Below are 11,359 nucleotides of genomic sequence, written 5' to 3'. Positions count from 1 at the left end.
ATTCTTTCGAAACAACCCTTGGGAAACTTCCCCTTCCCCTTCCCCAAACCCCACACCATCGTGAAATCGTGATCCCAGCACTCTCTTGTATCCCCGTCCATATTGATATTACTCCGACGTTTCCCCCCCGGGGCCTGTAACGATCCAGTACGACTCCAGCGATCGCGCGCGGGCGTTGGCGAATATTTATTTTTTTTTATTTATTTTTATTGGATTGGACAGGGGGTTGGGTTGGGGCTGGGAAGTTGAGATTTGCTTGACAAAAAAGAGAGAGAGAGAGAAAAAAAAAGGGATGGATGGATCCGTCGCTTACGGGGCGTGAGTTGACTTGAGCTTTTTTCTGTTCTTTTTTCTTTTTTTTTTTTTTTTTTTTTTTTTTTTTTTTTTTTTCCTTACCCCGTTAGTTACTCCGTTACTCTGTAACTACTTATAACCTCCACTTTTTATTCCTGATCGACATCCGTCGATCATTCTGGCGAGCTCAGAACGGGTGCGGGTGGAGGTGGAGGAAGCAATAATAATAATAATAATGTTCAGAAGTACACCGTAGGTAGTGTAGGTAGTGAGAGGGGAAATAAAGACCCGCGATGAGAGACGGAGGAGTAAAAAATGGAGATAGTTAAATCGCCAGTTTCTGCGTCTTTTTTTTTTTTTTTTTTTTTTTTTTTTTCAAAAAAATATTCAGGCCGTGCGATACAGACCGACCATGGATGGTGGTACATTACATTACACATAACTTACCATACAGTGACTACATTATTCCGTAATAGATGGCTATATAGCTAACTCTCCCCTCACAACCTCACCTCGCACACCTCGCCGCTACACCAAACCTCGAGGGCGGCACGACACGGTATATACTATTTATTATTATATACCTTAGGCAAGGCAGGTCGGGGCACGACATGCGGGAACTGTAGTGTGCAGCTGTATAGTGCCCATTCTTCTTAGGCCTACGTATGTATGTTCATTCATTCATTAATATCTATCCTATGCTGCTCTATATTCTTCTTTTTCGAAAAAAAATAAAAGTAAAATAAATTAAAAGCCACCATTCACTTGACAGAAGTATGGCGCACATGATGAACAGGGCCATGCCATGCAATTCATCACATCATGTCGCCCAGAGTGGAGCGCGGAGGGAGGGGGAGGGAGGAGGGAGGAAAAAGGGGGAGCGGGTGCAAATCATCGTAGATTGCTTGCTTATTTATGGTCAAGGTGGAGGGAGGGAGAGTTGAAGAGTTGAGCACAGGACAGATTTTCCCCAAGTTATGTCCTTCTTCTATCCTGTACATGTACATGTACATGTACTACTGTACACTGTACTGTACATGTAGCATCGACCAGTCAAGTCAGTCCCCACCCGTCCGCCTTCCATCATGATTAATATTACGGAGTATTATTCATGCCCAGCCATGGTCCATGTACTCCGTAGTGTAAAGTTTCCGCCTAGGACGAGTCTGTGCGCTCGCTGGGTTCGTCTCTCCCCGCTGCTGCCCACAAATCTATGTAATAATGTACAATGTACAATGTACATGTACATGTACATGTGCATTATTATTGCACGATCTCCCCAGATGGTTTTTATGTTTATTTTTATTGTTCCCCCCCCCCCCCCCCGCCTGATCAACTCGCCCGCCTGTATCGCGAGGTGAGGTGGATGATACATATCGCGATATATTTCCTGGAATAACATAGAAGTCTCCCCCTCCTCCCCCTCCTCCTCCTCCTCTTCTACTTCCTCCTTGCACCCAGGCATGTATGTATCCAAGGTGTGAGCAGGCTCGTGCCTTGGATTCACTCTTTGCCAATGCCCATGTTCAAGTCTATGCTGGTTTGCTCATGGCCGGGCCATCCCATCCATGTTCCTGTACATACCTAGCTAGGCATAGTATGTGGTGTACATACATACATATCCTTGCCAAATAAATCCCCTCCTCTCCTCCTTACCCCTCCCTTGTACAGCACAGGCCCTGCAACCGCCCGTCCCTGTTGCATAACTACTAGGTTTAACGTTGCATGGGGAAAAGGGTGCTCTACCCTTTTTTCAACACACACACAGACAACCATCTATTATTATGTAGTTATGTGTCATACTGCGCTTGGGGTTTTGTTTGTGGGAATATATATATTTTTATCTTGTCAAGAAATTCTTGATTTCTCTGCAATGCTTAGTTAGTTTGCAGTAACATACAATGCGTACATTTCTGAGAGGAGTACTCCGTACAGTACATACACATAACTAATTGATGAGGGGGGAGGGGGGGGAAGGAATGATGCATGCATCTTTTGTTTCAAAACCTCACGTAGAGAGATAGAGGAACCTCGGGAGAGAGCTTTGGGATGGGGAAAAATAAAATAATAAAATTATATTATGGATTCAGAATTACAATTGGGTTGGTTAGGTTCCCTTCTCCTTCCCCCCCCCTCGCAGCCAGCCGATCGGGATTCTGTTTTAGTTAATCGTAACATAAGAGCCTTTCGTCCATGGGCCGTTTCTTGACCCTGTTTTCCCTTCCCACGGGGAAATAATAAGTTAATAATAATCATTTCTTAACTAGTTAATAAAAAAAAAAAAATCCCCGCAAAACTCTCTTCTACCCACGAAGATTGGAATTGGAGGCTAGCGTTAGATAGATCGATTGCTTGTACCTAGGTTAGAAAGAGAGGACATCATCAGGGTTACGTTACATATAGAGCCAAGAACATGGGAACATTTCGCTTTGCACTGCCATTTTTTGTTATTTATTTTAATGTGCTTGGATTAAGTTAGGTGATTTCCTTAGATGTAGTTATCATCTGCTATGATATGCTTCTATAATGATCATGTAGAGAACATGTATTCCATAAATCAGAGAAAGATCTCCGAAGTCATTCAATCCAGCTAGCTATCTCTTCTTGAACCTCTCATCTTGAATTCATTCAGCAAATCAAGCTTCCTGTCTCAAGATCTTGATATTATCTCATCAACAAACACAGGCTACTAAGAATATGACAACAGAGAATCATATCTGTTGATATGACGTTTAATAATCTTTAGAATTCAAATTTGAAGGGGGAAAAAAATATAATATCAAGCTTAGAATACATAAAAAAGAGCACAGATAGCAATAATTTATCATTTAAAACAACTCTACTATGTAGGTTGTATGGAATGGTTCAGCCCCCTAACTACCAGTTAGCCAGGTGGTGATCGAGCTCTTCTGCCCCCAGTGTCCTATAGGTGCTTCATTGTTGATATTGTGGAAAGCAGCTTGCGCTGATGAATCAAGAATAATGATACCAGCTATCAGCCCTGAAACTCGTCCTGTGGCCATGAAGGTTTTGCAAAAATGTTAAGCTTTCTAGCTCGTCGGAGTCTAGTAAGGAAGCACATGAATAGCGAAATCCGTGCAACCATGAGCCTACTATAGGTTGCCTGTAGCTCTGTCACGAGGAGCATTTTCGACCGTATTTCGGCTGGGTAACGGCGCTCCGAAGAATGTAATTGGGTAGCGATACTTGAAGCATGCTACCCAGTAGAGGCTGCACTGATCGTTTTCCAGACGTGTTGAATTTGAATTCTGATTCAAGAATCAGGAGAACAAATAAAGAACAAGGGAAGCATATTGTGTTATAGAAAGTCATGTCAGAAACCGCATTGCGGAGGGAAACACAACTGGAAGTGAAGAGGAAATGAAAAAGAAAGCATAACCTCTACCAGAGCTACGCCTCATACTCAATATCTTCACCATTATCACATGGGATGCATTGATCCGACACTGGCATCATTCAGTCAACGACGGATGAGAAAATGAGAGGGACGTGGCCAAATAGCCGATATATTTTTCTTCGCAAGATTGCTTATGAGTTCTTCGCGGCTCATTTTATTACATTCGTCGATGAGATTTTTCATTCAAAGTCCTGTTCAGGGGCGGACTGAGAACGGTTGGAAGGAGGGTTTTGGGAAGCTTGGGGAGGGCGGCGGTAGCTTGCCAGACAGACGGCATCGTAGCCCTCTCAGGTAACGTTATCTTTGACGAAGAGGTCATTTCAGCAGTCGGGGGATGAGATATATCTTAAGAAGGTAGGGCTAGACAGATATTATCATTCACAAGGAGGTGAAGCTGCTTGCATTGGGAGGATAGTTTTGAGATGGCATAACACAGGGCCAAAAGTTGAGCTCAAGAAGTGGAGAGAACGGAGAGCTTCCCAAAGAGGTAATTAGCTATCGAGTCACCTGACCTTTCAGCCCTACCATACCGGAAAAACGTAGGCTTATTATACGACCGGGTTATGGTTGTTCCGCCGTGCCAGTCGCCGACACCGTCGCCGAACTGTAAAATATAATATAATGGTGGATTAGCCATGGAATCACTGTAAATGAGTTATGAACAGAACAAAATCATCATTGTATTGACAATGTCACTGATTCCTATCTATATAATCACTAATTCTAAAAAATGTCTCATTCATCAGAATTGTTCTTTATTGAAAATCTGTCATGTCTCTCTGTAATTCCTTACAGATTCTCTGAATCATCTCTATATTATTGTCATCATTTTCTGTCATATCCACATCAACATTTATTTCAGAGAACTTGTAAATTGATATTGAAGTTTGTGAAGAGTCAGTGTCAATGATCATTCACTGTTTAAGAGAGAAGATTTCAGAGAGATTGAGAGTTATGTATTTATTTATCTATATTATTATCAACTTCTGTATAAATCTGAGAATCATTTCACTGATTCTAACTTACTTTTTCACTGAGAATATTGAGAGTTTCAGTGCTGCTCATAGCCAGAGGATCAACTGAAGTCAGAAGATTAAAGAAGAAAGAGAGAGAAGAATCAACAGCAGTAGTAGAGATATTAGTGAGAGAAGTGAAAAGAGAATTATCACTGTTATCAAATTTCTCATCACTGCTACTGCTATTACTGACTGTAACTGAATTCTTATCAAGATAATCTGTGAGTCTCTGAATATGCTTCATTGTTTCATACATTTCAATGATAATACAGCTAGCTTCAGTATTGATATTATTTATCAAACTTGTGAGATTCTTTATTATCAATTTTTATTCTTCAATATAACTGACTATTATTCTCAAAAGCTTGTAATACACTTCAAGCTTGATAGTTTTAATATCAAGTTTTGTCTTTTTAATCATGATTTTCTTCTTTTCTGTGATAACTTTTTTCTTTTCAATTTCTAATTTCACTCTTTCAATATTCAACTTAGTCTTCTCAATCTCAATTTTAGCTTTTTCAGCAGCACTGATAATGACATTCAGAGCTTTTAGAGCAATAGTGACACTCTTCATGTATTGAGCACTGCTACTGCTATTACTGACTGTAACTGAATTCTTATCAAGATAATCTGTGAGTCTCTGAATATGCTTCATTGTTTCATACATTTCAATGATAATACAGCTAGCTTCAGTATTGATATTATTTATCAAATTTATGAGATTCTTCATTACCAATTTTTATTCTTCAATATGACTGACTATTATTCTCAAAAGCTTGTAATACACTTCAAGCTTGATAGTTTTAATATCAAGTTTTGTCTTTTTAATCATGATTTTCTTCTTTTCTGTGATAACTTTTTTCTTTTCAATTTCTAATTTCACTCTTTCAATATTCAACTTAGTCTTCTCAATCTCAATTTTAGCTTTTTCAGCAGCACTGATAATGACATTCAGAGCTTTTAGAGCAATAGTGACACTCTTCATGCATTGAGCTTTCACTTTCTGTTAATAAGTTTTGACTTTCTTGATCTATTTCAAAAGATTCTTTGCTGATTTCAACATAGCTCTCTTTATTATTTTCTTAAAATCATTCAATACAGAAAGATAAAAGTCATGAGTTCAGATCAGATTATTAACTTATTCTTTTAATTCTTCAGAGATAATCATGTATCTCTTTTTCTCATAATTATAATTTGTACAAGACTTTAAGCTTCTCTTTATCTTATCATAAGCAGCATTCAAATGACAGAGAAAAATATACTCAATGCAGTGCTCACACATTGTTCATTTATCAGACTGCTTTGTTGAGATATTCAGACAGCTGCTTACTTTCTTCTCTTGAGTCTTTGCAGTGATAGCATGAGTACACTTGAAGATGTTACTTATCATTTTGATGCTGCTGCTGTTATTGTTACTGTGATTGATGCTGCTGCTGTTATTGTTGTTACTGTGATTGATGCTGATGTGATGAATTACTGATGTTCTTGATATACTACACAGACAAGATATCTTGATTAGAACTTTTCTGATTAAAAGCTTTCTATTACAACTGACAGAATACTAATCAGACTGAGAAATGAAGAAGAACAGAGTGAGCTGAGTGAGCTGAGAATGATCTTTGCAGTGTATTATTATTGCAAGAAGAAGAAAGAAGAAAAGAAGGAAAAGAAAAATGTGAGTCTTTATATATGTTATTAATTCATCTTTGCAGATTATCATGCAATGAATGTAAATACTTTCATATTTCATTTCTGAATGTAATCAGTATATCTGATGAATTTCATTCATATCTTAATACTTTTTGCACAGGTTATCACTGATTGAATTACAGCTATTTTGAATATAAAATCATTTCTATTAACTAGGAACAAGTGTTCAATGCACTGTTAGAAATATATCTACAGAATTCAAGATTTTCTGATACAGTGAAATCAGCGAATCCTATACAAATTATAAGATAGAGAATATAACAACTTTCTTCAGTGAATATCAAGACAGGTATATTCTAATTATGTGTATTAAAGTATATATTAACTAATTTATATATAAAACCCATAGAAAACTAAATATATTGAAATATAAATAGATTGTGTTGAAAATCTCTACATCACTGATCTGCCTTTCATCAGAAGTGTCTCTGAAAATTTGATCTTTTTCTGTATCTTCTCTTATGCATCTTTCATCAGATGTCTCTTTTTTGCTGTCAGAGTATTCTGAATTGTCTCAGCAAAGTCATCTCTGATAATTTACTGATATTCAGAAATATTGCTCATCAGATCTCAGAATGTCAGAATATTTTATCATTGCAGTATAGCTGCAGCAGAATTTTCATTTGTATCAGCATCATTAAATATTTTGACCTGAGTTATAAGATTGATATATATCTCTATTTTTCAGAATCAGTTTCTAGTTTTTCAATCTGAAGTTTTCAATTCAATATCTTTAACTAATGAATATTTAACTTATATTTCATATATCATTATTCTTGCTCAGAGAATCAATCAAAGTCAATGATTTTCTGCACCTAGTAAAAAACCAGAAAGAACTTTTCAGCAGTAAATGAATTACAGAAGTATTCAAAGATGATTGATTCTTTATAGCAGTTATACAATTCAATTATCACTGAACTTTCTCTGCTCTTTGTCTTCTCTCATTGAACATGATTCTATATTAATAAATGATTAGCTAAGTTGATTAAAAAAATTTTAATATCTCACTGAAAAGTTGATATATTTGCTAAAATCTAATACTACTTATCTTCATTTCTTTGAGAGTTCAGAACTTTCATGTTTTAATTGTATTCAGCATCATTATTCTGCTGAATGAAAAGATATATGATGTTTTATTCTTTGTTTTTATTATACTTGCAACTGTTCAATTCAAATTATCTTTATTAAAAGAAAGAAAATACATTCATTTTATCTCCAGACACAGACACTGCTCTGTCAGCTGAATTTCCTTCTCATACATTTCTGCATTCAGATGCCGGGTTCAGTGATGCCTTTTTAACAGACTGCTTGATGTCAGTGATGAGTTTGACTTCTTCTCATCTAACTAGTATTCATTATTGCTATCATTATATTCATTCTATGTTCAGATATATCAATATCAGATTTCTTTTAAAATCAGTGATTTGTCTCATTAAACCTATCAGATGAGAGAGTTCAGAGAGATCTAGTAGAGCAGAATTCATGACAATGTTCATTTTCAGAATCTTGATAAAACTCTGATAAATTTGTGATATGAATTTTAATAAATTACAGGAATATAATTTTGAAATAAAGAAAGTAGTTTAATTATTAATATTAAATTAATGTAGATTGTCACTGATTGTAGCTCTTATTAATATATTTCTTTCTGATAATTTAATCTCATCTCTTTATTTTATCAAGATCACTCATTCACTTCATTTATATCTTTTCAACTATGCAACTTTTTTCTACAAATTATATCAGAAAGTAAAATGTCACATTTATTTAATTAAAATTCAAAACACTATCTGCTATCTATCTCTAGACAAGAATCTGAAGATGATCAATTGAAATTTCAATCTCAGAGCTCTCTTTTTTCAGAAACTGTAAATGAAGATTTTACTGAAAGTGATTTCAATAATAATACTTCTGATGAAGAAGCATTGCTATTTTCAGTAAGTTTATCACTTTTAATGTCTCTATTATTATAAAAACTAACATTCTCTAAAGACAGAGTCATATAATGAGGATGCTGCTGATAATGTTAAGTATATTAAGTGACTTTTGAAAGCAGCTGCTGAGAAGAATATTTCTGAAAATGATGATTAAGAGAATTCTGATGAGTCAGTCACTGATGATATTGAAATACCAGCTGCTGATGCAATTGCTGTTACTATTACTGATCAATTTGTTGATTCTGATTCAGTAATTGATATATCTCACAAATGCAGTAACTTTGAAATGAATTCATTTGTTCTGATAATAAGACTCTGAGTCAAAGAGTCAGGTATTTCCTGAAAAAACTACAAATCATTAATGCAAATTCTGCATTTATTGAAGAATACATTGCTGATAAGTCTGCTTCTAGAAGGCCTCTCAACTCTGAAAAAGCAATACAGAGCACAATTTCCAATTTTATCAGTCAAGAAAACCTCAATTTCAATAGTATCATTAATGCAAATACTAACTCTGAGTTCTGCTCAGAAAAATCTCATTAAATTCTTCATGAGATCACTCTACTTTTAAAATCTGATTCTCTTGATATCTGCTCTTCTCAAATCCCCAACTTTCCAGCAACAAATGTATATAGAAATGACAGAAATTGTCAACAATCTCACAGAGTTATGACAATCTCACAGTTGAGAAAGCTCAGTCAAATATTATTCTGATAACTTTGCATAATATTTATCAAATAAACCTATTTTTTCTTCTGATTTTATTTGATATTGATGTGGAAATCTTGAATGCTTTTGTAAATCAGAGTTGAATGATATATCTCATATTGAGAAAGTGCATTTTGTCAGATATAATCATCAATATTCAGACATGAGATCTCATATAATAGTTCTGAAAGTTCAAGAAGCTGTTTACTATACTCTGCAGACTGTACAAAGATTACTGTTCTTGAATTCATCATTTAGTCCCTTCAAAATAATCACAATGAAGAATGAGATGAAATATATCTCAATTACTCAAGTTCTTAATTAACTTAATATTCATATAAATACAGTATTTGAATTGAGTTCTGATCTGTCAGTATATAAGAGTCAAGGTCAGTATTTTCTTCACTGAGTCATGAGAACTAAAACTGAAGTTGTTAAGATATGATCATATTGCAAATCTTCACTGATTCAGACTGAGTTGAAAATTGCAGCATATGAATGAGATCTTTTGAAAAGCATATTTTATTCTAATATACAAGTTATTTCCCTGTCATATCAATTATTTATTGATGAATTTGATTTATATCAGAATATGTACTGAAGCTTGATGAGTTTTTATTTGATTTCTGCACTGAGTGCTGTTGAGTGCTCAAAATGAAACAATATTTTTATTCTAATCTTTGATTCTCATAGCATCAATTTTTCTGACACAGTTACTGCATTATCACATGACTTATCTACATTGAATTGTGAGAGGGTTATGATGAATATTGATGAAAAAAAGATGAGAGTGATTGCATCTTGCATTGCATTTCTTGAAGATATACTGCAGTAAAATAGTAACATAGAGATTAAAGAATCAATAGCAAGAAGATCATGCTGAAGCTGCTTTATTAATGATAAGAATCAACTGAATCTGAACTATGATCTATGCAATAACAGCTGATTTCACTATTATATACAACATCTTCAGGCTAAACTGAATGATCTGCTGAATTTCACATACAGAGATCAAATATGTCAAGAGTAAGAAATGACATCACAGGCTGTATCTCTTTTTCAGATATATTCAAGTTTGAATTTAATCTCTTTTTTCTCATCTGATTCATATCATAGTGAGTTCACTGATATATCAGAGATTTCACACTCATTGCTGATCAGTACTGTCTTATCACTATATAATCAGCTAGAATACTTTCAAATGTTGCAGATATTCTCTTTTTCTTGTGATTGAAATTATCTGCAGTCACTGATCACTCATCTCAAGAAGTATCAGCTTCAAGAACATGCTTAAGCTTCAATTATTATATCTCTTATCTTACAGTGTGAGCTCAGAGAGAAATGACTCAGTCTGATAATTAAGTAGATTATTTCTGCAGCATTTTCAGCATCAAATCAATCATCTATTAATCTTATTATTCAGATATATGCAGTCATTGCAAGGAGTAATAGTCTATTAATGTCTCAATCACTGAGAGAAAATGATTCTGAAGTGACTCATCAAATCATACTGAGAGTCTATCAATAACTATAATTTCTTATTGAAGCAGCAGTCAGAGCAGCAGCAATATTTGAGCCATCTTGAGCTAGTTCAGTTGTTAGTTGCCAGTCATTCCCTGCTTCAACTATGAGCACTGTCATCACACATATCAGTGATTATACAAAAAAAGCAAAGCTTATATGATATATAAAGAGACAGCTGAATATACATATTAATTTACACTATATTGAGCAGATTAAAGAATATACAGTATTCAACAACTGCAATATTCTGATAGAAGAGAACAAGCATCAGAACTACAAGAATCTAGTGCCCCGGTGGCCGAATGGTTAATGCGGCCACCCGGTAGCGCCTTGGCGTGGGAAACCAAGGCGCGTGGGTTCGAAACCCGCAGGGGATACATTAAATCCGGAACTCAAGCACCTCAGGTTTCTAATAAATACAGAGGTGTACAAATCGCTTCAATGAATCACTCTATGTTCCTGGGCTGGGAAGTTATTATCGCATGTATCTAATTGTCACTCCTTTGTATTTTCCTATGTTCTTGTTATCTTGGCGTGGTCTCAACACCTGTATTTCCTCCTGTATAACCAACACTTGACCTGTATTTAACATCACGCAAGGACTCATCATAAGCTCCGCTTGCATATGAGTATAATGGAAGAATAATAATAATAATAATACAAGAATCTAGTGCAGTGAACAAATTATTGAGATGTGAAAAAGACACTGCTCTTGTAGAAGAGCTTTCACTGAACTTTATAACTAGTATTAA

General features: G+C 35.3%; 4 protein-coding genes and 1 pseudogene across 5 annotated transcripts in view; 1 reads left to right on the top strand and 4 right to left on the bottom strand.

The window, feature by feature from the left end:
* The window catches only part of BDBG_08538 (uncharacterized protein), a 907-nt gene extending 569 nt beyond the window's left edge, over positions 1–338 (bottom strand). The window contains exon 1 of the mRNA XM_031723607.1: positions 1–338. This exon is cut by the window's left edge and continues 569 nt beyond it. Coding sequence (XP_031580829.1) covers positions 1–101 — 101 coding nt within the window. The 5' untranslated portion in view covers positions 102–338.
* Positions 339–4,163: 3,825 nt separating this feature from the next.
* BDBG_17783 (uncharacterized protein) lies at positions 4,164–4,972 on the bottom strand (the record flags this gene model as incomplete). The annotated part of the gene is made up of 2 exons (XM_031725430.1): positions 4,164–4,316; positions 4,739–4,972. 2 exons carry the CDS (start codon positions 4,970–4,972, stop codon positions 4,164–4,166), a joined length of 387 nt encoding a protein of 128 aa, XP_031580828.1.
* An 84-nt stretch (positions 4,973–5,056) lies between these two features.
* On the bottom strand, positions 5,057–5,383 carry BDBG_17782 (uncharacterized protein; the record flags this gene model as incomplete). The annotated part of the gene is made up of 1 exon (XM_031725429.1): positions 5,057–5,383. One exon carries the CDS (start codon positions 5,381–5,383, stop codon positions 5,057–5,059), a length of 327 nt encoding a protein of 108 aa, XP_031580827.1.
* An 84-nt stretch (positions 5,384–5,467) lies between these two features.
* Positions 5,468–5,713, bottom strand: BDBG_17781 (uncharacterized protein; the record flags this gene model as incomplete). The annotated part of the gene is made up of 1 exon (XM_031725428.1): positions 5,468–5,713. The coding sequence occupies one exon, from the start codon at positions 5,711–5,713 to the stop codon at positions 5,468–5,470; it is 246 nt and encodes an 81-aa protein (XP_031580826.1).
* Positions 5,714–10,895: 5,182 nt separating this feature from the next.
* On the top strand, positions 10,896–10,984 carry BDBG_17780 (annotated as a pseudogene). The gene has a single exon. The product of its transcript is annotated as a tRNA-OTHER (tRNA).
* Positions 10,985–11,359: the final 375 nt, after the last annotated feature.

The sequence above is a fragment of the Blastomyces gilchristii genome (genome assembly GCF_000003855.2).
Source record: "Blastomyces gilchristii SLH14081 genomic scaffold supercont1.24, whole genome shotgun sequence".
In the NCBI taxonomy this organism is placed as follows: domain Eukaryota; kingdom Fungi; phylum Ascomycota; class Eurotiomycetes; order Onygenales; family Ajellomycetaceae; genus Blastomyces; species Blastomyces gilchristii.
The sequence above is the reverse complement of the archived record's forward strand: the minus strand, read 5'-3'. Positions and strand labels throughout refer to the sequence as shown.